The 25,011-nt window shown below is 43.8% G+C and overlaps 2 protein-coding genes across 10 annotated transcripts in view; both read left to right on the top strand.

The window, feature by feature from the left end:
* Positions 1-460: 460 nt before the first annotated feature.
* Positions 461-3,027, top strand: LOC128756595 (OTU domain-containing protein 1). The gene has a single exon (XM_053861268.1). The coding sequence runs from the start codon at positions 749-751 to the stop codon at positions 1,994-1,996; it is 1,248 nt and encodes a 415-aa protein (XP_053717243.1). The 5' UTR covers positions 461-748; the 3' UTR covers positions 1,997-3,027.
* Positions 3,028-3,640: 613 nt separating this feature from the next.
* The window catches only part of si:ch211-285f17.1 (sickle tail protein homolog), a 97,794-nt gene continuing 76,423 nt past the window's right edge, over positions 3,641-25,011 (top strand). For 3 of the 9 annotated variants that reach the window (XM_053861075.1, XM_053861073.1, XM_053861076.1), the window contains exon 1: positions 23,170-24,341. In XM_053861075.1, the coding sequence (XP_053717050.1) occupies positions 24,023-24,341 (319 nt within the window). In that variant the 5' untranslated portion in view covers positions 23,170-24,022. Of the gene's footprint in view, positions 3,783-23,169; positions 24,342-25,011 lie in introns of those variants that run through there. The other 6 variants (XM_053861079.1, XM_053861072.1, XM_053861074.1 and 3 more) reach the window with 6 other exon arrangements.

The raw sequence follows: 25,011 nt of genomic DNA, 5'->3' as shown, positions 1-25,011 counted from the left end.
CCAGACGCTGGATTTGTAAACCTGAGTGAGAAAATAAATAAACAAATAAATAATCACTGTAGCTGACTTACCATTTCACAATGTCACGGTTAAATACTTTATATATATTTTTTTATCAGGCAATGAATGAATATGAATATCATAGATAAACTGGGCAGCTATGATAAGGTCATGTGGTATAATACGTACAAAAGAGTCATGTAACATGTCAAGTAACACATTTGTAATCTGTCAGAGGATTGAAATAAACATTCTTTCATACTTTCAGGTCTTGGTCTAGATTGCTATCTAGAGAAAGACATATGTAGTCCAATTGAATTTATCACTATTAAGAACCCTATTTTTTGCTCGCAGCTTTTGAGAGGATTTATCCGCTGATGATCATTTCTGTGTACCGGTCGCCACAGGATGGGTTTTTGTTTCAACGCGCACATTTTATTTTGAAAGAACGGAAGCGGAAAGTGCCTCGCTCTGTTTTTGCGTCTTCACCACAAGGAAGCTTCTGTAACAGTTGTGTTCTAAAATTAGGGAGGAACCCCATCTGCAGATGACGTCCGAACTCTAAACTGGACCGTCGTCACCTCGGTGTGTGCGCGTGTGTGTCTGTGTGTGTGTCACCGTTGACCGGACCCGAGCCATGGGAACGTCCCCCTCTACTTGTTGCTGACATGGGGAGTATTTTTAGCGCTTGTTGTCATCTGTCCGGACCGGCCCGCCCGCCTCGTCCGATATAAAGGAGTGGGACAACATGCAGCTGTACAACAGTGTCCTCACGCACTACCCGAGGTCCTCCAGCAAACTTACCATAACTTTATCCACCCGCTCCGAGCCTGTCAACGGGACTTCAAACACCCCCGAGGCGGATAAAGAGGCAGAGACAGCTGTCAACAGTGATCCGGTGAGCGAGGCGCCTTCTTCCGCAAACATGCCCGCCTTCTCCTGCTACGACTCCTCGTCCATGAGGCCCGTTTACTTCACGTCCACGGCTGAGATTTTGATACGCAGACCCGACGGCGTGGAGACGTCCTACCCGGTCCATGTCGTGAGGGGCTCGAAGCAAAAGCCACCGGAAGACTCCGACATGTTGGTTGACTTGCTGGATCAGCTGACTCATGGAGCAGACGAGAGCTTCTCCGATTACCATGGAAACACACTTGTGTTCAGCAAAAGTCAACCCAAAATAGAAGACCACGGAGGAATCTGTTCAAGCGAAGAGGTAGAAGGTTCCAGGAGAAACGGTTGGGCCTTGAATGATGAGTCAGAGTCATGTGACACAGAAGATGCAACGATGAAGATATGCGACTTTGAGGCACCAAAGGAAGGTCAGAGGGAGTTTGAGCTCTCTGTTCTACAAGAAGCTCCGAGGCAGACGTGCTCTGAAAAGGGTGACGACAAAGTCATGCGCTACCTGGCTGAGGTGGAGACACAGAACCTTTACCTGGAGGAGCACCAGAAGTTCAGGTACCACATCATTCCAGATGGCAACTGTTTGTACAGAGCCGTGTGCAAGGCCACGTTCGGGGACCAGGCCAGGCACGGTGAGCTGCGGGAGCAGACGGTGCACCACATCGCCGACCACCTGGACCAGTTCAACCCCATCATCGAGGGAGATGCTGGGGATTTCTTGATCAACGCGGCGCAGGATGGATCCTGGGCAGGATACCCAGAGCTGCTGGCCATGACGCAGATGCTCGACGTCAACGTCCACCTGACCACCGGGGGCAGCATGGAGAGTCCCACCGTGTCCACCATGATCCACTTCCTTGGGGACGAGGACGCATCCAGGCGTGCTATCTGGCTCAGCTGGCTCAGTAACGGACACTATGACGTTCTCCTGGACAAGAGTCTCCCGAATCCTGAGTACGAAGACTGGTGCCGACACACGCAGATGCAGAGGAAGCGGGACGAGGAACTGGCCAAGTCAATGGCTGCGTCTTTGTCCAAAATGTACATAGAAAGCAACGGCTCTGTGAGCCAGACTGTGCCAGAGTGCTGACAACTTGATGTCAATGACTTTACACTCTTCTTTTTTTTGTCAAGAAAAAGTGCAGTGCACACACTCTGGTCAAACTGAAAGGTTGCGAGTCTGTTCGGGGTGGTGGTTTGAGTGATAGATTTATATTTTCATAAGCGCATTGTATTTATTTGTTCATAACTTAAGGAACTGCGGTCAGAAGTATCTAGGATTGATTCGACATGTACTGACAGGTGAAAAGTCATTTTAGTTGTTTCAAATGTGATGTGTTCAAAACAAATAGATCAAAATATAACACAGTAAAGTGAGTTTTGATTTTGGATGCCAGTAATTGATTCCAGTTGAGGAATGCTGAAAATAAAATTCCTTCTCTCAGCTGCAATAATGGATTATTCGCTGGCCCAAACAAATTTGTCCCACGTTTAAGAAAAAAACACACACAAAAACAACGCATGTTCATCAATTTATAATGTACATGGACCATCTGTGATTTCTCTCTCGTGTTACTTGTGTTGTTACTTATTTTTGGTTCATAGTTTGATTCTGATTTGCTGCCTTTTGCACACTTTGAAAGTACAGTATCTTTGTTTTGGTTTCCTATGATTCCACTTTTTTTTAACGTCAACAAACAACTTCTATTAAAGTATCTTGCCTATGTTGATTTTTGTCTGTCAAACCTGTTGAAGTATGAGTTGGCTACTTATCTTTACGCACACATGAGCATTGATGATGGCAGCCGGTGCCATCCAGGCTGATCCGCTATTATGGCTCAACCAGCATTGATCGATCGTGTATTGAGCTCAAATGTGTTTACCCCGCAGCTTTCATTAGGAACCAGATCAATATGTGACCAACATACAGGAAAAGATGATACCACCATCAGAAACCTCTTTCAAACCCTTCAACTCCATTATTCAATAATAAGTGTTTTCACTTAAAATATGCTCAAGTTTCATTTGTTGTCATGGTATCATTTCCTGGTGACTTTGTTTCTACAGTGTCGATTGCGTTGTTGATTTGTGTATGTGTTATAAGTTTGTCTGATTAATGCTGCTGCCACAACCAAAAGAATATATGTTGATATACTGATAACGCCTTCCGTGTTTGCCTTCTTTTAAATCACTTTTAAAACACTCTTGCATGAAATAGCTCTCACCTCTGTGTAGGGTCCTATCGTGGTCAGTGAAGTCTCAGTCAGTTCTTTTATTTAGCATTCTTTTCCAACTGCTTGAAGCGAACTACTACTACTGCTGCTAAGATTTTAAAGCACATTTGATCAGTCATTCCGCGTGACAGGTTCGCGGCCCCCCAAGACGACGATGTCACTTCCCCCAGCTCGTTCCACCAGTTGCTTGTTTATGCCTCTAGAGGGCGCTACAGTCTTCTATGTAGCTGAACTTTTGCCTTCAAGTTGAAACTGGCTGCAGCGATGTAAAGAAAAAGTGTTAAACGACACATTTATCTTCATGAATGGCTGTCGTTTCTGTCATCAATTTGATTGACAGCAAGGTTTGTGGCACATGTACCGTTTTGTGGCCACTGTCGCTGAAGTGATTCTTACCCCGCAAGTATTTGAGGGCGGACAGACGAGGCTGCGGTCCTGCCACGCGCTGTAAGAGCCACGCCCCCCCTCAGGCGCGTGCGCGTGCCATCGCTGCGTGGGTCTGTCATTCTCGTGCAACTGCGTGAAGTTGCCGGATACTTGCCCGCGGCGGACCCGAGAGCCTGAAGCCGGACATGTCGGGACACCGGGTCCAGTTCGCGGATCTGCCTCCCAGTGAGCGCAAGGGACAAAACAAAGCCCAGAGTAAGGACGGACTCTTTTTATTTGGTCAACTCCTTTCACTAAGTCACGGAGAAGGTGTCGCCGCAGACTTGTGATGGTCAGGGTTCAGGCATTTTTAGATGTTGTTGTGAGGGTTGGTAGTCCGTGGCGTCTGCAAATGGACCGAGACACCTAATCTCTCCAGCGAGTCCTGGGTCTGCCCTTGGGCCTCCTCCCACTCGCTCAGAACCCTTCAATAGAGTGGCGTCCTGACGAGATGCCCTTAGTTACCTCAACTTATCTACAGGTAGAGGAGCAGACATTCAGAGGTTTGACTTAGCGTTTGACTTTCTTTATCTGGTGTTATGATGGTTCTGTCCTTGGTGCACCTTGATACCTTGAAGTGGTCCTGTCCTTCCTTCCTTCTCAGCATCTACATCTGTGTGTATAGCGCCTTATTTTGTGCCTGTGAGATCTATCAACCATCAAGTGTGGCGATGAAATGATTTATTGTTTGCAATTTTGGATAATAAATCATTGGAAAATATATACATTTCTGTGCCAAAACAACTAATAATGTGAGTGAAGTCACAAAGCAAGTAGCAGTTGTACATCCCAGAGAGGATTGTGCTGTAAAGTCATGCAGAGAGGACGTCTCCTGCTACCTTGCAACCCCCTCCTCTGTATTGAGCCATGCATGCGAGTCAGCATTTGCACTATCCACACACTTATAGAAAGTGGCAGTTGCCCTTTTGAATCTTCTGTTCATTCTCCTCCTCAGATCCCTTCAGCGAACGCTCCTCTCCTCACAACACAGCTGGTCTGTTGAAATGATCTCGAGCAGAAGTATGAAGCAAAACTTGAAGAGGTAGAGATGCAGATTTCTGTGACAGCGCCAGCTCAGGTTGCCTTTTTTCTGCTGCGACTGCACATAACAGCATGAGACAGGGAAGCTGAGCTCATCTCCATGGTGACAGGTTGAGTGACGGGACGTGAGAGTGAGGCTGTGCCGGAAAATTGCAGTGAAATCCCAACTGAGGACGGGCCAGTGTCCTCACTCAAAACGCGTTTGTTGGAGAAAATGTCCCGGTGATGGCAGCTTATGTAACGGCTGCCTGACCCAGTGGAGGTGATGGGGTGTCGCGCCAGGAATTAGGAATCTATCGCTGAGCTGCATCTTGGCTGACAGGCTAATGCATCTACAGAGTGTGGATAGATGCTGGAGGTCTTCCTGCAGCCGAGGTGTCTCAGTATCTGCTATTATCAGTCACCACACATTCTGACTTTTAAGTGTTTGGAGCTTAATGACATGCGGTACTAAGCTGGTGGTTGATTCTCCCTCTGCTGTATGATGGAAACAATTCTGTGAGATGGAAGAAGATGGAGAAGGACCAAACACTAACCTGAGATCTCACCCTCATCGCGACATGTCCGGATGGAGCGCACCTTTAGATGTGTCCCTGAATCAGAGCAGATGTTGCCAGCGTTTGTCGAAGCAACAGTTCTGTATGAACTGATCTGAACCCGTGGAAATGGATCAGACTTGACTAGTGACGAAAAAACTCAACTCAAGAACAGCTTAAACTTGGGCTCACACTGACTGTACGTGCGTTGGACGACAGGAGGATAAGACGCTGGGTGATGCTGGATAAGAGGCAGTCTGGGCACAAAACTGCTGAAGTCACTCTTCTTGAGCATCTATGTACATCAGGGCTTTGTTGGTTTTGCCTGGACATTATGGATTTAGAAAGTACAAGTTCTCTTGTTTATTGAAAACAAAGTGTGAGGAGGAGAAAGAGAACAATCATACTGTAGATAGTCACCTGAGTAAGTTTATCACTTTATCAGAGCCGATAAGTCCTGCGTATCAGCTGACTCATGTCCGGGACAGCTGAACTCTCAGTCAAGAGGTTTCTCCTTCATTCCCTGGAGCTTTTAAGTCAACAGTTTGCTGAGGTACTGGAGGAGTGAATGGACCAATGACTGTGATCATGAAGTCACATGACGCGCTTAGAGCGCGACTGACTGAAGAAGCTTTTCGGTCATGGTTCTTTCGTCCACTGAGCCGATTCCATCATGTGAGGTTCCTTTGTCATTGTAAAAATGTTCAATCTGTATCGACATCAGTTAATGCAGACTTCTTTTGTCTTCCAGCCTTCATGGATTTTAAATGTACGCAGCCAAACACAACAAAACAAATGCATGCTGAAAACCTTGACATCTCCTTCCTGGCCTGCAGCAGCCAGAGTTTTCCCTCCTGGGTTGATATCAATTTATCAGGGTGAGGAGCAGTTTGAGCCAAGCAGTGTTATGACTGAGCTGGACCCAACTTTATTTCTGGTCATGCTGTCACCCACAAGAAACCATGCGCTTGTATTCTGACCTCGTGTTGTTTGTTCGGATTGCTCAACAGAGCTATCTTTTGTGGCTTCTGAGTCCACTCTGCTGTTGGTACATGGAACTCATGAGACATAAATGAACTCTGGAAGCTTTGAGAAGTTTGGTCAGAAATTGAGTTTGGGTTTATTTGAAGCTGAAGTATTCTCTTGAGTCACTTCGGACGCTATTCCTGTTGGAAGTCGTAGGTTAGTGGCTTCCATAATTTTTGGTCTACTTCAAGCGTCAGTGAAATCATCAATGAAGGTAAGATTGTCCCTAATCCAAGTCTTGACGCAAGGCCATGCAAAAATGTGCATCTTGACTGTCATATTCCATCGCCATGGTGATTGCTGAAAACAATTCAGAAAGAATGGCCCTGAGGTGGTGTGACAGTATTGTGGTTTTGCGGGTTTGAAAGGACACAACTGTGAGAATGTCCCAGGAGTTATGACGACTGCGTGGGTTATCAGTGTTCTCTTGTCAGGAAGTCTGTGAGCAAAACTAAACATGTTCCATTGGAATGATAGTCACGGAATGTGCTTTGTTAACTTCCAGAAGAATGTGGGTTGGTGGGTGTCTGTGTCAAGTCCAGGGTGCCCTGAGCAGAGAGCACATTTGCTAGGATAAAAGTGAAGCTCCAGTTTGAGCTCATCACAGTTCCCACACTTCTATCCATGTCAGGGTGACGTTACCCAGTCTCCCACTCATATTAAGGCAAATCACTTGGTGTCTAGTGATGATCCATGTGGAAAATCCAGACACTTCAGACACTCAGCAGCTGTTTTCATGGAGGATTAGAGGTCCCTGAAGGGCTCTTCAGTCTAAAGACCATAGATTTAAGGGACGCTGTGGCCTTCTGTCACCCAAGAACAACACAAGAAGTTTTTCCAACTCTTAAGTGGAAAACGTCACTCGTTGATAAAAGGCCATCACCTTGAAATGCACTTCGTGTGTCTGTCGTCACTCGTTTGTAGATTTTTTTTTCCGTGTGAAGGTGAGAAATGGTTTGGATGCAAACCTAAATTTAGCAAATACTTTTTGTTGAGTCCCACAATTGTTAGGTTTTGTCTCAATGACATTTCTTAATTGATCAATGTTGATACATAATGTTTTTTTCTTATGATAACAATCCATCCACCCATCGTCTTCAGACCATCCTCAACCAGGTTTTGCTAACACTTTGGATTGGGGAATACAAATTAATGAACTTATTGTTTATTTAGTGTTAATACTCGCTAAATATGGTGTTGTTTAGAGCAGTGATTCTTAACCATAGGGCCAGGAGATGCTCAGTTTCAATACATGAGCCACATATGGTGGCAGTAGTGAGTCACTGAATTGACTTGACAGCTGCAAATCAGTGATAGTTACCAACTATGGAGAAGTTCTTGAAAAGAAAAAAATGATAAAGAAATTGATGGCGCCCCCTACAGTAAAAACTGTTCAGCGCCTGTTGAAGAAGTTTTGGGAATTAATTAGAACATTTTATGGTGATGCTTTCATTTACAGTTCACTCATATCTTCTTTAGAGTTTTAATACAATATACTGTATTATTTTTATTCTATGATATTTAAAAAAGGTTTTATTGTACTTATCTTATTCAGAATTGTATTCAGTTGCCTCCAGTTTTCTCAACAGTTTATCAATACATCAAGTGTATTTGTTTTTTCTGTTTTTTTCTTTCGTAAATTTGATCAGTATGACTTGCACCTCGTACTGCTGGACTTATTTATATCTTTGTGATGATCACATGGTTTCATGTCATCTCACAATGTTATGTTTGTTTACATGTAAGTAGATTAAATATGGTTGTTGATCACAAGTGAAATCAAGAGTAATGAATCAGTTCTATTGAATGGGTCCCGGGCCCATTTGTTCTGGGAAAGGTGGGCCCCGACATCAAGAAGGTTAAGAACCCCTGGTTTAGAGTGAACTTTTGGTGACTATTAGGGAGCTGAACTTCTGCCAGTCTTAGCTAGACAGTAATGAACACTTTATAATGGTTACTTACTCGGAGCAAAGCAACCTTTCCCCCTCTTTAGGGGAATTCTGAGGCGTTTCCATGACTAACAAGAGTTGCAGCCCATGTCCTGGGTCAGCTCTTCGGGCTCCTCCTTGTTGGAATTGTTTGGAAAACTTCACTTGGGAGGCAAAACTTAGAGATATCTTAAGGACTGTAGGGACTGGTACGGAGGCTGCACCACCTCCAGCCCAGAGTGAAGACTCCAGGGTTATTGGTGCCCTTGTGTCCCCCACTCCAGGACCTTTTTCTAACCCGCCTCACCCAAAGAGCCATTAGCACTTAGCCCTACTCTCATTCCCTGTTCAGCATCCTACCATCAGTGACACCATTCTGAAGTATTCAGGTTTGCTACTCACCAGGCATTCAGGATGCTGAACCTGGTCCACCACTCCTGGATTTTTTTTATTAGTGTGGGAGAACAGACATGTTGTTTCCTGTACCTCCATGTTGGCTAACAAACGTTGCACCAAATCTTTGCTGTGAAACGACTGTAATTCACCCCTCACTCCCGTCATCCTCCGGTATTGTTATTTCCTGTGAATCTCCCGTTTTATAATACAATGAAAGAAACACATTCCGCTGCCTCTGCTGGGTCCTGCTGAGCAGGAACAAACCCGGAACGACAAGAGAGAGCTGGATCGATGTGAGAAAGGAAAAGGCATGCCTTCGCACAACAAAAACATGTGTCATTTACAAGCAATGTGACACAAACAATAAATAAGTAATGGGTTGACTTCTGTTCATATGAACTGTGTGAAACATGTAAATGTGATTAATATGCACTTCAGTCTTTTGACAGCATTTCAATGTCAACAGTGGTTGACCTACCAGATTCAGATGTTGTTACTAAGTGGTTATTTTAGATTGTCCTGGGGAATGGAGGGCAGGGGAGGGGGTTTTCGTTTGTATCAGCACCGGCTGACAGGCTGTGTTCTGTCTGTTTAAATTAGGGATTAAATGCTGCATGTGTGAGACGGTGAGTGACAAGGAGATATTTGTAGCTTCATGTCAGCCAACGACAGAGGCACCAAAGATGGCCAAGATTTGGTGCTGCTAACATCAGCATGTGATGCTGTTGTTGTGAAGTTCTTTTTTCAGGAATACTTAGTCAAAGCCGGGGGTCAGTTCAAAAGCCTGGTAAGGGCTACTGGAGTTGGTTGTGGTAGCGGGACGGCACACTGTGAGTCCTGGGAAAATATCCCTGGTGTTTTCAAATCCAGAACTGGAGGTGCGTAGTGCAGGAAAGAGACAAATTGCAGAACCTTGAATCTAGTCCAACGGGTCAGATAGCACTGTTGTCTAGACCACCTACCCTGAGAGCAAGTCAAGACTGAGACAGTCTCTGACTGACCTCTGTGAGGTCATAGTTAAATGTTGAATACATCCGACAATGGAAAAGCCAAATGCTTCCATCAATGTTTGTTGCTTCGTCCACGAGAGAAAATCTTGGAGCCGAGCTCTCTCCTGGTTGACTCATCGTCTCAGTGTATAATTGTGTCGCTCAATCAGTCATGTACTGACTTTTCAGCGGCAGGATGTTGTTAAAAATGTGAAGAGGAACCAGATGTTTTCATCTTTTTAGGATTATTTTTGCTCCTAAATGATTCCTCCTCACGAGTTCCTTCCTGCGGAGGAAGCTATCAAGTGTTGCCACTTTTCACTGACACACAGCTGAAGTTAAGTTGCGCATTTCAGCGCCCTGAGTGTGAAGAACAGAGAAATAATGAAGCTCACCTGTTCGTCGGCAACAAGTGACACATGGAGCTTTCAGCAGCCTGCACTTAAGCTTCTCATTAGCCAAAAGATTCTTGTAGGTAGTGTTGCACTTTTGTTGCCGGTGGAATCAGAGGATAAACACAGTCTAGGTCCCCGTCTGGGGGAAACTGAAGCCTTATAATGAGTACACTGTGGGGCTGGCTTTCCTCTCATGCCATTAAACAGCAGGATTGATGTGTCAGTGCTTCTCCATTATTCTGTTTATTGTAGCCTCCAGAAGACGTTACCTTAAATCAATCTTATTACTATATAATTACTATATAACTTCTGTGACCAAATTGAAGTCTGAGTATGACAGTACTGACTAGCGGCAACTGACCTGTACCATCTGATCATTTCTACTTGCTACTACTCTATAACTCTTTTGAATTTATCATTTATAGGATCAGGGACTCAACAAGTCTGTGTGGCACTGTCTTCATAAATATTTATTCATGTTGAGTTTGAAAGTAACATGTTCACACATATTCTCTCCCACATCCTGGCTTTGAAGACCTTCTTGTTATTACAAGACATTTTTAGCTGAAACGTGTCATCACAACTTAGGTATTTGATAATGGATCTTTTCCCAGGAACCCTCCACACACCAGTGATCGGTGGTGAGACCAATGGAGTTGGAGTTGAAAGTACTGGGAAGTTCTGCAGGGACCCATCGTCATGTTTTAGCAGCTGCCTTTTATTCTGTAATGACTTTGGCAACAGAGTTGCAGAACCATTGTCTTTCCCAAGAGAAACACACACAGCACAGTTTTACGCCGTGACCGTGACTGAAAGGGAAGGCTCTTTTAACTTCTCCTTGGAAACGCAACACTTTCATGAATGTTCAGTGTAGTGTCCTGTAACTGTTGCTGAGAAGGGATGCGGCAACAATTATTGATCCAATAACTCTGAAGACACATTATTCTTGAATGATAATCCCTGCTTCTTTTGTGTTTGCTCATTAACTGTTCCTATTGTGCAGTTAAGCTTCTTGATCCAGAGAGGCAGAGAGCCAATTCCATAATGTTTTTATTCACGAGTTTGAACGATATTAGTCAGACTTGATTAAGCCCTGTCAATAGAGCTGTGATGAAAGAACTGGCTCCGGATGAAGACAGATGCTACTGAATGCAAATGTTTAATCTGTTTAAAAATCAGGGCTGCGACTATTTTCACTCTATTGACTCGGAGATTAACATGTCTCTCTGCTGGACTGAGGCAGAATTAAGCGGTGGCGTCATGTTGTCGAGCGCCACAGTTGGCTCCCAATAGTTTGATGGCGATCTCCCGTGATCACAAAGGTGGCTCGCATGAAGACATGGAGAAGCTGACTTTTCTCTGTAGTGTTTGCTATCTGGGCTGGTGTTTTTTCTTCATGAATCCACCATCGGTTTGAGTCAATGTAATAATGATTAGAAGCAATAGCGTGGATGACCCTGATAAAATGAAACTGCTATGGCTTCAATAACCATAGACGCTCTTGATGTCATGACTGTCAGAAGAACTCGCTGCAGAAGACCTTTATCATGACCTGTAGAGCCTAAAGTCTAAAAACTCTTCAGCTGTTCATCACTCACATTTAGCTCAACATGTCTTGTTATTCAGAGGAACAACACATCTTCACTACTATGGCGCGATGTACTGACATTGAAAGTGAACTTTTGCATCCCATGCTGATGCCAAAGGCAGCCTCCAGCGTTGTGTGTTGACGCATTCAGTTTTCGATTGAAGCACATGCTCCACAACTCGGTGCATACGCTGTGCGCAGCCCGTTGCGTAAAAGAAAGTCAAAGGCTGGGGTTAGGTAATCCATTTGCTCCATAAATGGCCTCCACATTCACTTCTGCACACTCTCCAACTTCCCATCATGTGCCAAATGGTTCGACACTTCTTGTTGTGAAGTTCCAGATCCTGCTTTTCCTCAAGTCCCTGGCTCGGCGACGCCCACTTTCAGGTGTCTGTGTTTGGCATTGCTGACTGTCATCCTGGGTTTGAAAGATTTTCGGCACATGTTGGTGGAGCATCTTTTACGTGGTGCGCAGTCTCCTCCCGCCATTGAGATTTGTGTGTCTCTTGTGGGATCCCTGGTTGGTGTGTGATGGAGTCACAGACAAGTTAGTGTAATGAGTGCAAGCAAGTTGGGTACCACCGTCCACCATCCATGTCGAGGAGTCCTCTGCCATACTGCGTCGAAGTCCTGCCTTTTGCCCTACAGTCCTTTTGTTCTCCAAGTGTTTCAACTGCAGTTCTTCTACCTACTTCCATGATGAATTCTTCGAGAGCTAACCCTTTCTGGCTCTCTCCTGTTATCTGTGAGTGTTTTGGTTTGGGCCACGACTAAGGAAAAGGTCTGTCACCTCAAGAACTGTCTCACTGCCTCATGTCTGCTGTGGTGACTGCATAAGAGGTGGGTGGACATGTTCCTGTTACGGCGAGTGCATGAATCTCACCCATAGCGAAGCCCTGTTACAGGGTGCCACACGCATTCAGAGAACTGAGGTTACTCAATGTAACTTCAGGCTTTATTTTAGTCAGATGCATTCGTAGAACTGAGGTTACGGTATGTAACTTCAGGCTTTATTTCAATCTAAATATTTTCATCGGAAATGACTTTTATGTTCCAGTTGTTATCTTTTATTTCTGCTGTGTTTACAAATGCGCCGCAGTCTGCTGAATGTTAAATGTTTAATGCACTCTTATTGCCTAATTTCTCAGGATGTTTTCACTTATACCATTATTGCCAGTCGAAGCTCCACTCTGATATGAACATTACAATTTGTCAATGTTAACATTACTGATTTGCTGTGCTTGCTCACAATTGGGGTGAAATGAGCCTTTTGAATTGTTCTCCACTATTTCAAACTCATCATTTATTTATCCAAAGTCATTAAGCTCCAATTTTTTGAACAGCTGCATTTTTACATTGCGTCCAACAGGAAATAAGAAGAAACTTTGTTTGAAAATCAATACTGCTGTATCCTCATTTCCCATGTACGTCTCCCAGAAATTCATTTTCCCTTGTGACGTGATGCTGCTAGTTTATGGGTGTGGAGGTGCTAGACAACTCCCTCTTTGTCAGCAAACTAGTTTCTGTTTCACTTTCCTTCATAATAATAATAATAATAATAATAATAATAAAGCAGTTCACTTAAAAGGAACCAAACTACGCAACTCCCTGACATTTGAATTGGAATTTGGGGTCTTTAGTGCCGCAGCATATGAGAAAAATATGAAGTTATATACTGATTTTTGAAGTGATGTTAAAATGTCCACTGTCATAGGTTAGAATAGCTGAGAGTGTTTACCTGAAACTAAGAGCTATAACTGAAACTTCTATTCGGCCTTTGTTAACTATTTGATGGCCATCATTAAAAATATGATGTGTCCAAAGTCGGTGCAAATACACTGTCGACTTATGTACATATTAAACTTTGTGTAAGTCTACTGAGTACCACAAAAGACCTCTGCCAACTGTGCTCTTGGGGGCTTTCCACAAAGTAATGGTGTAAACTGACTCACACCTCCCACCACTTGCACCTGGAGAACACACAAAGGTCCTACTACTGTGTAGCAGGATTAGTCACTCGGTCTTGTCCTTCTCAGACAAGGAGTGGTGCGAGCTCGCTCTGGGACTTTGGTTTCAAATGAGCGTTCATGTTTTGTAATGAAACGTGAGTTTGATTGTGAGCACTTTGACCAACGTTCAAGCATCATTTTATTTCTCACAGTAGCAACCCTGTCAGTGTCGACAGACCTGCTTCCTTAATGTTCTGTCATGTTAATCATTTAAAGGGAACTTTATTTGTGGTTAGCACTAGTCTTGCAGCTAGAAGGTTGTGGGTTCCAATCTCTGCATGGAGTTTGCATGTTCTCCCTCTGTGGGTTTTCTCCCACAGTGCAACAACTTGCTCATTTGTGGTTCAGGCCAATAGCTGTGAATGTGTCAGCGTATGGTTGTTAGTCTATATGTGTTGCCCTGTGATGAACTGGCGACCTGTCCAGGGTGTCCCCTGCCTGTTGCTGCTGAGATAGGCACGACTCCCCCATGACCCTCCTCTGGAAGACACAGCAGATCTGTGTATCCATCTCCCTGGATTTGTGCCGTCAAACAGTGTTTTATCAAATCGGCAGGCAAATTCTTTTGAGCCATGCTTCACTCCTAAACCGGATCATTTGTGTCCAGTTTCCTTCCTGACTCTGACTCATCCTCGGAGAAGGTCATGTAACTCATGAAGTTATAACCATAATGAACTTTAGTTGGCCTTCACTGAAAGGACATCATTAGGGAGAATATTTGAAGCAAGATAAGAGTCCAAGTTGGTGCAAAGTCACAAGTGACCGCACACTCCAGTCACCAAAGCCCCTGCGTCCACATGCAAACTTGACACTGAGAGGCCCCCTATGTTTCAATATCACTGGGATTCTGGCTGAGAGTGATGGTCTTTGAAGTTCTTTGTGCTCCTTAATGAGGATCTGACTCCCGAGATTTTGGCCAGAGCCCTTTGCCCTTCTTCTTCCGCTCCGTCTGATGAGACCAAGCTGCGATTGAAAGTCCAGATGCTGCTACAGAGACGAGCTTATTCCCTCCTCTGAATGTATTTACTTCATCTCGATTGGCTTTCCTCCTCGACATTTCTCTGTCACAGTTTGAGGGAGGTCAGTGGTAAAGAGGTCTTGGCCCAGATGAATTGAGTGTTTTCATCAAAACCTTTGGGCTGTGAAAGGAGGGCAGAGAGCAGAGCCTTTCAAACACCCAGTGGGGGGGTTGGCACAGTTTGGACTGGACATAAGGTAAAAGTTTTGAAGAGTGATACAGTCTGACCCCTGACCCCTCAACTGAAATTGAAAGCCAATGAAAGCCATGTGTGTCTCAGGTTCCTTTACTTTGATATACGACCTTGGTGAGGAGATAGTTGAGGCCAACACGGGTGATGAAGGAGGAACAGACTCGTGTCTAATGTTTTTGTCTATTTCAATGAAGTAAACTTGTTTCAGACATTGGGGACCTCTGATTTAAAGTCCCCTGTTTTAGATTGAAGTATTCATTGTTGCATACCTGGAACACAGAACTAAGCATATCAGAATCTTCTTATTTTGTTTACAAGTTTCACTCCAGCATGAGTTTGCTGGGCAGTCGTTATTGTGTGACGCTTTATCGGTGTGTGTGATCCTTTTTGTCTCCTATCATATGTTTGCAGAGGGCTGGACCGCCTGCTGTCTGATCAGCAAATCCCTGCTGCTGACAGAGGCGGTGTGTGTGTGTGTGTGTGTGTGAGTGCACACCCTTCTGCTGGTCTATAATCTCATTGATGTATGCTGCTGAACTTCCTGTCCTGTATTGTAGCACAGATCTTGCTGTCAATGCAGTTCATGTCTAGTCCACTGTGGTCACATGGACACACACATTTATTTCAACTATGAAAATACCACAAGGCGAGCTTGATTAGCGTAGTAGAAGAAAGGAAACGTTTTCTTTTTTTTAAATCCTCTGGTGATATTGATCATCCCTATGAAGTTTTTGTCTGAAATATTGACAACGGTCTATGATAACATTCAACCAGAGTGTGCAGCATCGATTAGTCAGCAGTCTCACTAATCTGTTCTCTATTTCTGTTTGGCTTCTGTGTCTCTCATGTCTGCTTGTGCCAAAACATGTATTTGACCTAAATAGGAAACTCGACAACAATGGGATGGTTTCATCCTTAAAGGGCCCCTATTATGCTTTTCCACTCTTATCTACTGTGTTTATCAGATGAAATGTCACCATAACATATCCTGAACAATGTCCCCCCATTTCCAAGTAATTTACATTTCAAAATGACAAATATGGCGCCTATTTGCTTTGCTTTGCTGCTGTCACCGTCGTGGATACATGAGTTTGCCACATAATAAAACACCAATGAACGCCTTTAAATTGATAAAGCTATGAATTTTTTTGTGTGTCCGCAACAAGAATGGGAGGGAGAGACCGTCTCACACAGTGGGTGAGGAGAGAGTTTATACTTATACACATATACACATCACATCAGCATCTCAGTTGGGTCTCTGATGTCACATGCTTTCATTGTTTTACTAACTTTCATGTTTAAATGCTGCAACTAACTTACCATTTTTGTAGTCCTCTGAGGTGATAAGAGCAAGGAAAATTGAAATTGAATTGAAAATACAAGCATTTAAATGTTTAATTTGATGCAATGCTGATATATTAGTTTGAAGAACACAAGTTGCACAACAGGGTCCCTTTTTCCTGTGGAGAGATAAGTCTAAGATATAGAGCAAGGGTCTCAACACTCACAGTCCACAAGCCAACTCAGGCCTCCAGGACTTTATGGTTGGAATGATCGTTCATTTGTCTGTAGTCTGAATAACTCAAAGCGCACTTAAATGAAACGTTGAGGTTTCGTTCAAAATCGGTTCTCTGACCAGTGATTTGATTTTGGTGGTGTTCTGTGGTTTCATCTGGATCGTCTATAGTTTGGAAGGCTTCTTCACTCATTACTCACTTTGTGCTTCTGTGTGTGTGGCAGGTGCTTTGTTACACTACAGCCACCTGCTGTCTGACTGACATCAGTGCAGTTGGGGACATGAATTATACTGATAATTATACTGCATACATAAGTGAAATGAGCTGAGCTGTATCTTCTTTTGGTTGATGCTCATGTCTGATGGACACTTGAGAGCTCGAACTAGTGTCATCTTTGTTCTGGGAATGTTTGTCACATAGTTGCACACATTGGCTTGATCATTTTCCTGGCACCTTCCTGGTTCAAGTGGACCACAGCAGCCCCAACACATGTTGAGTTTGAGGCTGCTGTTGACCAGAGTTTCTTATCTACAGCGTTCATGCATCATAAATCATAGCTGAATTTCAAATGTCTCAGCTTTTCTCCTCCTTGTACGTGGACAGAATTTTTTGGTATCTGCACGACTCTTATCTGTTCCTATTCTAGTCCTATTGGACTTTATTTTTCTTGAGGTTTTCCTGCTCCCCACAACCCTGGCCCACCAGGAATACAACAGAAATGAAATGAATGAGGTGCAAGTGTGTATGTACACGTGATCCTGCAAGTCTTCTTCCTATCCACGGCAAGTTAAAAATCAATAAGCCATAAAGAATTTATGAAAAGGCCTTTTATTTACATCTGACTGTCGACTCTATCTTCTCATCTACAAGTTAAACTTTCGGCTTGCCTCCAATAACTCACTTGACAGGCTCCTGGGACCAGAAGCAAATCTCAGTTAAGACGCTGAGGCGGAAAGGATCGCAGGAGACTGCGAGCTGTGAGCCGGAGCCGGAGCCTGTGGGGCGACTGTATGAAAATATCAGTGGCGAGATAGACAGTTCTCTTCTCTTCTGAGCGCTCACATCATTGAGAGAGCAGCGCGGGAGTGATTCACCAGGCCACAGGGGGGCCCCAGAGACACAACACAAGGAGCCAGGAACCATTCAGCTTGATCGTTAGGGAAGACAGCCGTGCCACTTTTGCAAACAGTCATTTGATAAGTAGATTTATATTTGCGTCACACACAGTTTGAAACATATAAAAAGATTAATAAAATGAAATGTCATAACACATGGGTTTGCTTTTTAGACCCTGACATTCTCCAGTGCTGTTGAATGACGGTAAACACTCACACATATATATTTGTACCGCTGTCGTTGTGGGGTGGGGACCTCTTATTGCTGCCCAGCTTCTCACCCTCAACCTACCCATCCAAAACAAACCACCTCTCCCTGTATAGCTGGGATGGGCTCCAGCCCAATGTGACCCCATTTCCCCAGATTTAAACACAAAGAATGAATAAATGAACATTTGACATTTAAAGAGTAATAAGGATGATATGTGCTATAGAGAGGTGGCACTATCTTGGAGCAGATGACTATGATATGGACGTCCAGTCCTGAGCTCCACCAGACTGAGCCGACACAAACCATCTCACAGAACTGTTTCCCACTGAGAGTGATCACTTGCTTTTGTTGTCAGAGGAAAGCAATATCAAAGTTGCAGATTTATTTTCCCCACAGCACAATAGAGGTACAACAGAGACTCAGTCACAACAGACTATTCATCAGCGTTGAACTTAGCGTCATCATAAAGAATAAATGCTTGTAGCTTATGCTTGTTCAACCCGCAAGCATTCGGCAATATTGACTTGACTTTTGAACAGGGGGCGTGGAACATTGCTGGGGAGGCGCATGCGACCTCAGGGGACATATTTTTTGCCGTAGAATAAAGTGTATGTAAGGATACAAGGATATAATGCTGTGCAGATGTGTACTTACAGTCATTTTATAAACAAATGGTACTATTTACAGAGGCGGCGGAGAGTTGGGGGGGGACGCGAAATGTTTCCTTCCTCCTGCGGGGGGCGCAACAGAAAATAATTGAGAACTACTACTGACCTAGTAGAAGAATTCAAGCTTGTCTTTTAGCATTATGAAACATTTCATGCAGTGATTTTGAAGGGAATACCGAAGGAACTGGATGAGCCGGCAGCAATGGCGTTGGACAGAGAGTCCACTCTTTTATCGACTGCTTTATATACACTGCAATCAGTATCAGACAGTGGAACTGACACTTTTTGAGTCATTCTTTTTGTACTTTTCTCACTTTACTAGGAGTTTTTGACTTCTAATGAGGATGCATTGTATCCGTGAAATTATTTTTTGCTGGAGGCCTTATTTTTGGAATGTTAGAGAACAAGAATCTGTCACAACTGAATATTTACTGAATGAGTTTTTCATCTCATGTAACCCCGAAATAGCTGCGTACTCATGTTTACATTGGTATTGCCTACATTGCTTTTCACAGCCACCATTATTTGTGCTCTTGTAAATAAAACACTGGTTCAGAACACAACGTTCAGAAGTCAGAAATGCATCTTTATTGAGTCAAAAGTCATTGGATTTCTCTAGTAACTTTGATGCTGACTTATGACGAATTGTTGAGGCATCTTAAAATGTCAGTGGACGCAGTTTCTCATGTGCCTGGTCGTGGTGTCTCCTGCCCTGGAGAACTGGCTGCTCAGAGCAATTAGCCTCAAAGGTCCAAACGAATCAGTTGTTGTCACTTTGCTTTGACTGATCGTGAAGACAAGTCGTGAACATGCAAAATGAAGAGGAGGAAACAACGTGTGACTGGATGAATAGCTCAATATTGTAGACTTATTTATCCCAGCGTGTTCCAGATGATGATCTGCTGAACCTGATGGTAGATGTTGCTCTGTTGATCTATCAAGAGACTATTGCCGGTGAAACGCTGAATTATTTGTGTATCAGTTAACGTTTGGGTGGCTAGCTGAGATCCGCAAAAATCCAGGAGCTGGTAGCACAACATGACAAAATAAACTGAAATATAAACTGGAATGAAAAGAGAACATGTTGTTCTGGGGATTAAACCAGATCCCACTCTTCCATGTTAGTTTTGTGGAGCACAAACACAGTCCAGTATTGTGTCCTCAGTAAATGATTCAGCGCCTGATTGTGAGTAAATGCTACAGTCAGTTGTGACTCATGCTGTGGTTGAGAGGGAGCTCCGGGATGGAATGCAGGACAGAAACAAGCAACCCCTGAGGGCTTAGAAAACACACTTAATCCTCTTCAGGATGGTATTGAGCCGCCCCAACCCCCTCCTGGCTTCTGAATTTCCTCCAACAAACTTTTCTCTCCCTGCTACAGTCAGAAGAGTTTAGAGTGAGCAGTTAAAGTCTGACGGGTTGATATTTAGAAGACGGAATCTTGTGTATATAAATATGATGATCAGGCTTCTTTATTTCCTACAGTGAGCAACGGTGGTCCACTGTTTTTTTTCTCATTTTAACACAGTCATGTGTTTCTCAATCCTACAAGACTAAGAGGCGTAAAATAGTTTTCCGCACGTAATAACTTCCTGTCGCATAATTATTATTATTATAATTATTATAATGTAAGTTATTTTATGTGGCCCTTATTTCAAAACTGTTTTAGGATGAGAAGACTATAAAACAGATCTGGAAAGAACCATAGAAATGATGGCAATGGACTTCAAGAAAGCGGGTGCACTTCTGATATCATGCTCCGTCTAGACTCCATCTGTTGAAGGTCAGTGATATACATGTATGACTCCCCCACTCAGAGGACGCAGAGGGCACAGGACACTACCTTTCCTGTCTGTTCGGGGTCTGCCCACTGAATCCCGACAGCTATCGCCTCATGTGAAAGATCCAGCCAGGAAACATCTAGCTGCTCTAGCCAAGGTGACAGACTTCTCTCCATGTTGAGGGAGCACTTCCAGCTTCTCAAAATTCAAATCAAACAGGATCAAAATAAAGGCTTTGATCAGGTCAGACAGGTACAGAAGAAGCTAATACACCAATATAAATAGAGCTGCCCAAGATTTTAGCCAAACTTACCATACAAAAAAATGCATGCAGTGACTTGCATGAAGTATTTTCCCCTGCTGCTTCCATTATAACTCTTTGGTTGCAACATCCATTAATTACTCAAATACCACAGAGGCACCCTGACAACACTCAAACTGAGCAGCCTCCTCGGACTCCAAATCTTACCTCCTGTATGTCATGCACTGAGTTGGCTACTGGAATCTCTTACAACCTGAGAGTCTGGAAATCTCAACGGTAGTTTTAACAACTATATCAACGAGGGCTCTGTAGTTGAAACAAATGTTGTTTGTTCTAGGAAGACTCAAATATGTGTTACTTGATTTGTAGATGATTTCTGAAAGATGAGTTACGGCCGTACCCAACACAACGCTGTTTGCGAAGTGGAAAAATCAAGTACTTTTTTTTCTTTCATATGATGCATTTATAGTCTAAAGTTCTAAAGTCCTATATCAGAACTATGAAGATCTGAAAGTGGCTTTTTGGCTTTTACAGCTGATTTATTTAGTCTCTATTTCTATAACCATGTGACGCTGTCATCTCTTAAAAGGTTGGCGGTAATTCTTTACTTCCCCGTCATTAACAAAACTGAGGCACTCTTGTTTGTTCACTTCCCAAAGTCTACCACATTTGCAGCTGGTGGATCTTCTGAATCTGTCAGTAGTGGAGAATTATGTAGGTCAATCTTCTTTGCTTTTATCTGAAGCTGTTCTGGTTGGGAAAATGTGCAAATTTCATATCATTATTATCAACAATATTTGTTCTCCATGGGATTGGTGGGATTTCACTAATCCGTACAAGTGTATTTTGGCTGCTTGAACTCACTTACGTCATGCAATTTTAAATTCGGCGCACTAACACATTTTTAAAGCCAATCTGACTTCAGTGAGACTTCGCAGTTTTCGGATATCTGACTGAAACAGCAGCACAGCGAAGTGCTCCTGACGTAAAACTAAGCCTGTGGTTGTGTCCGTGTGGATTGTTGCTCTTTTATAACATGCTGTGTGGACACAGTTGATCCTTTAGCTCTCAATAATCCATTTCTGGTGTTCTGTCGGGAGGCACGCGATCGCATCCCTGTGCATTACATCCCATGGCTGATACACAAAGAGACTCAACGCCACAAGAGTTAGGGAAGTGACAATAGATGGCAGCGATTCAGACAACATAAGGGACAATGGTAGTGACGGAAGCTTCAGGCTTTCTTTGAACCTTTGCTGTGTAATATGAGTGAATTGTTCTAAATCTCTACTCTGCAGTCACTAAATCGATGCATTTGTGCTTAAAATAAAATAACCACCTGTGAAGTAGCTTCCTGAAGTGCGTGATTTGTGGATTTTCTTGTTAAAATGTGCCCCATAGTCCGACACAGTTGGGAACACCTCCAACATCTGGCAACCCTGGGATACTGCTTATTGATTCTTATTTGGGTGAGTGAGGACTTCTTTATTGCTCATCCAAAGATGACGCCATTGGCAATGTGTCCATATTCATTCACCGCCAGAGGGTGGCGCTGTCTTTAGTTTCGATGGGAGGAAGACTCTTAAAAGATGGAGACAGGGTGCAGGTTCTGCATGAAGAACAGTTGCTTCTTTATGGGTGCGGTCTGAAATTATGGTCAGAACCACAAGTTTCAGTCTTAGAAGAAACTTGTTTTACTTTCTATTAACTTCGTGTTGCTTTTGAACAGGGGTCACCAACCTATTAGCAACTGAGAGCTTCTTCCAGGGCACTGTGTGACACGAAGGGCTAACATTGATTCAGTACTTCTGAAATATGTATGATGATATAATGACATTCCTCGCAAATACTGGTCTCATTGCTGAGTTTTAATTACCTGTAACAAAAGACGAAATCGCAAAAACAAACATTTTATTTTATTTTATTTTTTGGGCCGTGGGCTGCTTCCTTTCTCTCCGTGGGCAACCTGGTTGGTGACCCCAGCTTTAGAATGACATCCATATATCCATGTGAGTAAAAACAAGATGGGAGGAATGTCAGTAAACAAGTTCTACAACTGCTACTGAAATGAAAGACATTTTGTCCACATATTTTGGAAGAACCTGTTCTATGCTTGTGCAACAAGGTCTGGTCATACAGCGTGAAAACTTGTCACATTTTCAAGCAGTAATGAAGACAATAATATTTGCGGTGGTGAAATCTTTTTACTTCTGTGTGAAGACACTGTTCAGTAGTCCTCTAGGTGCTCCTCATCCCAGATAGAACAGAAGAGAAAAATCAACCCAGACAGAAGCTCTGAAAGCCTCAAGTAGTTAAAATAAAATAGCGTCAACAGTGGGATAACAGAAAACGCTTAAATGCTCTCCTTAAAGGATAACTGCCTTTTGGTTCAATGTCTCACTTTTACTCAAGATATTCAAACCTTAAGAATGGACACTGAACCCATATTATGTCTTACTCAGTACCATAGCTGCAAATTTCCAATCCCTGCAGCAGTAAAATCAGATCTCAACCAACTTAAGGAGAACTGCGCAAGGACTGAATAGATCTGTCAATCACAAATCGACACTAGTGGGCAGGACCAACATGTCTGATTTAATATAGCAGAACCAAAAGTTTTATGGTAGCAAAGTCATGACCTTGGGAGATGTTTTTAATCCCCCGTTTTCTTCCCCGATTCTGCGGCACTTGCGTGGGAAGTTGTTTCAGGCTAATTCAGACAGAAGGATGATCTTTTGTAGTCGTAAAATATGCAAATAATTGGAAGTCTTTTGAGGACACCGGGTGAAAATCTGAAATGGAGAGCGAGAGGAAGCGTAGGAAACCTCTCATCTTCTCCTCCTATCCAATTCTCTTGGAGTAAACTTCTGCTCCCTCCTTTTCCTTGTCACAGCTGATGTTTTCAGTGCAGCAGATGAGAAAAGCTCCGCTGTGTTTCCTACACCCCCGCCCCCCGTGCCGCTCCTCTCTGATGACACTCTCCTCCTTTTTAATTCTCAGTAAATTCCAGCAGTGAGGAGAAGCGCGCGTGTGTTTTCTGCATTTATTCACGTCTGCGTTCCTCAGTTGTTTAGAAAGAAGGGAGAAACAGATGAATGGAGTGTGCGATGAGAGTGAGGTAAAGCCGGCGATTGAAAAAAGACTGTCGCTGCGAGCGCTCAGCGGATGAGAGAAGCCGCTGCATGCACATCTGGAAGAGCTCAAGAAGCTGCACCTGAACGGACGAGATCTTCTTCACTGAGACACTTTCTTCTTCAACCACCTTTTTTGTTTGTGTCTTTGGATCTTTCTCTCTCTTTCTGCCGGAGCGATGGAATGTTTTCCCACTGAGCAGTGAGTGAACCGAGGAGAGGGCGCAGGAGGACACTAAAATGGGAGCATTATTTGGAGTGAGGTAGGTCTGACAAGTTGACCAGTGAAGGAAGAAGAACAGCAAAAGATGGACAAACGGACACAGATGAAGAGGGGATTAAAAAGCTTTCTCATATGGGAGTTTGAGCAGATTGTTGTGTGCTGAGTGTAGTTGTCCTACACAAGTTTGTTTTGGAGACGGATCCCGGGGAGCCACCACAGGAGGGGAGAACACCTTCCAAGCAGTCATTCATTCCCCACCCCCTCATCTGCACCTACTCCCCTCCCATCTTCCCAAACGTACCCTCCCTCCCTGCCTCCCCCGTCAGCTACCTGCGCCAGTCATAACACGCCACAGTCACAGACTTACATTCATCAAGTCGGAGTGGCCCCTTCTATTCTACCAGAGGAAACACTGTGGACACGTTCAGGATGTCAAGAGCCTCCAGGCTGGCCCGGCCTGCTTCAGCCGGCGCCGGATCCAAGCTGCCGTCCCCGAGGAGGGAGAACCCTGGGTCCGCTATAGTCACGGGACGTGCCCGGGTGCTGTCGGTCGGTGAGAAGCTGATGAGAGCAGGCAGCGAAACCATCTTGACCAGGCGGAAGTCCTTGAAAGGTGCTGGGTCTCAGGATAAGGAGCAAACCCAAACTGAGACTCAGGGCCTGGAGGAGAAGGATCGTAACATGGAGTCAAGTAAAACCAACATCAGTCCTCCTAAAGTTTCAAGTCAGCATCTTGGATCTGGCAACAGTAAGTAGCACTGGTTGGAAACCATTCCTGTGAAGCAACAATTAAAACTTTTGAAGTTAGAAACTTCAATAAGTCACTGAGCAGCAGGATAAGTAGTGAAGAAGTTTAAGAAGTTGTGTCTCCACTCAAAAGTGTGGCTTTCGCAGTGTTTCAGTTTTTACTCTTCCACATTGTGAAGAACACTTGTGGAACTATTCTGAAGTCCAGTTGTCCTGACACTAATGTTCGTACTCTCTCTTGAAGATTTCAAAATATTCCCTGTCAGAGTATTCCAGAGATTATTTTTTCTCGATGCAAATCTCCATATTTGTGCAGCGTCCTGCATGGATTAGGTCAATCCCGCTTCTGTTTTAAAAATAGAGTGCCGTCGATCAGTCATTGTACGAACAGCATTAAAAATGTGTGGGTTTTAAATCCAGCATACGTCAAGACTACTGAGCTTTCGTTGAAAACCCTCCTTTGATTTCCACAAACGGAGACATTTGGATGGGATTATGCCATTGGCTCTTTTGATGTGTTGCTTATCTCATGTATTCCGCTGTTTTGGATCTGATTTTGCAGCAAATCAGTCCATGTACCAGGAATTTTGAAGGTCATGATTTTATATTGAATACTTACGAGGAGAACAGATCAGCATCTTCCTGTTGTTAGGCTGGGCAGATGGTTTGGA

The sequence above is a fragment of the Synchiropus splendidus genome, chromosome 3 (genome assembly GCF_027744825.2).
Source record: "Synchiropus splendidus isolate RoL2022-P1 chromosome 3, RoL_Sspl_1.0, whole genome shotgun sequence".
NCBI lineage: Eukaryota > Metazoa > Chordata > Actinopteri > Syngnathiformes > Callionymidae > Synchiropus > Synchiropus splendidus.
Note: the sequence above shows the minus strand (reverse complement) of the source record. Positions and strands in the feature narration are given on the sequence as shown.

What these genes read in the sequence shown, in the direction of transcription:
- LOC128756595 (XM_053861268.1), top strand. Translation starts at nt 749, where the DNA reads ATGCAGCTGTACAACAGTGTCCTCACGCACTACCCGAGGTCCTCCAGC.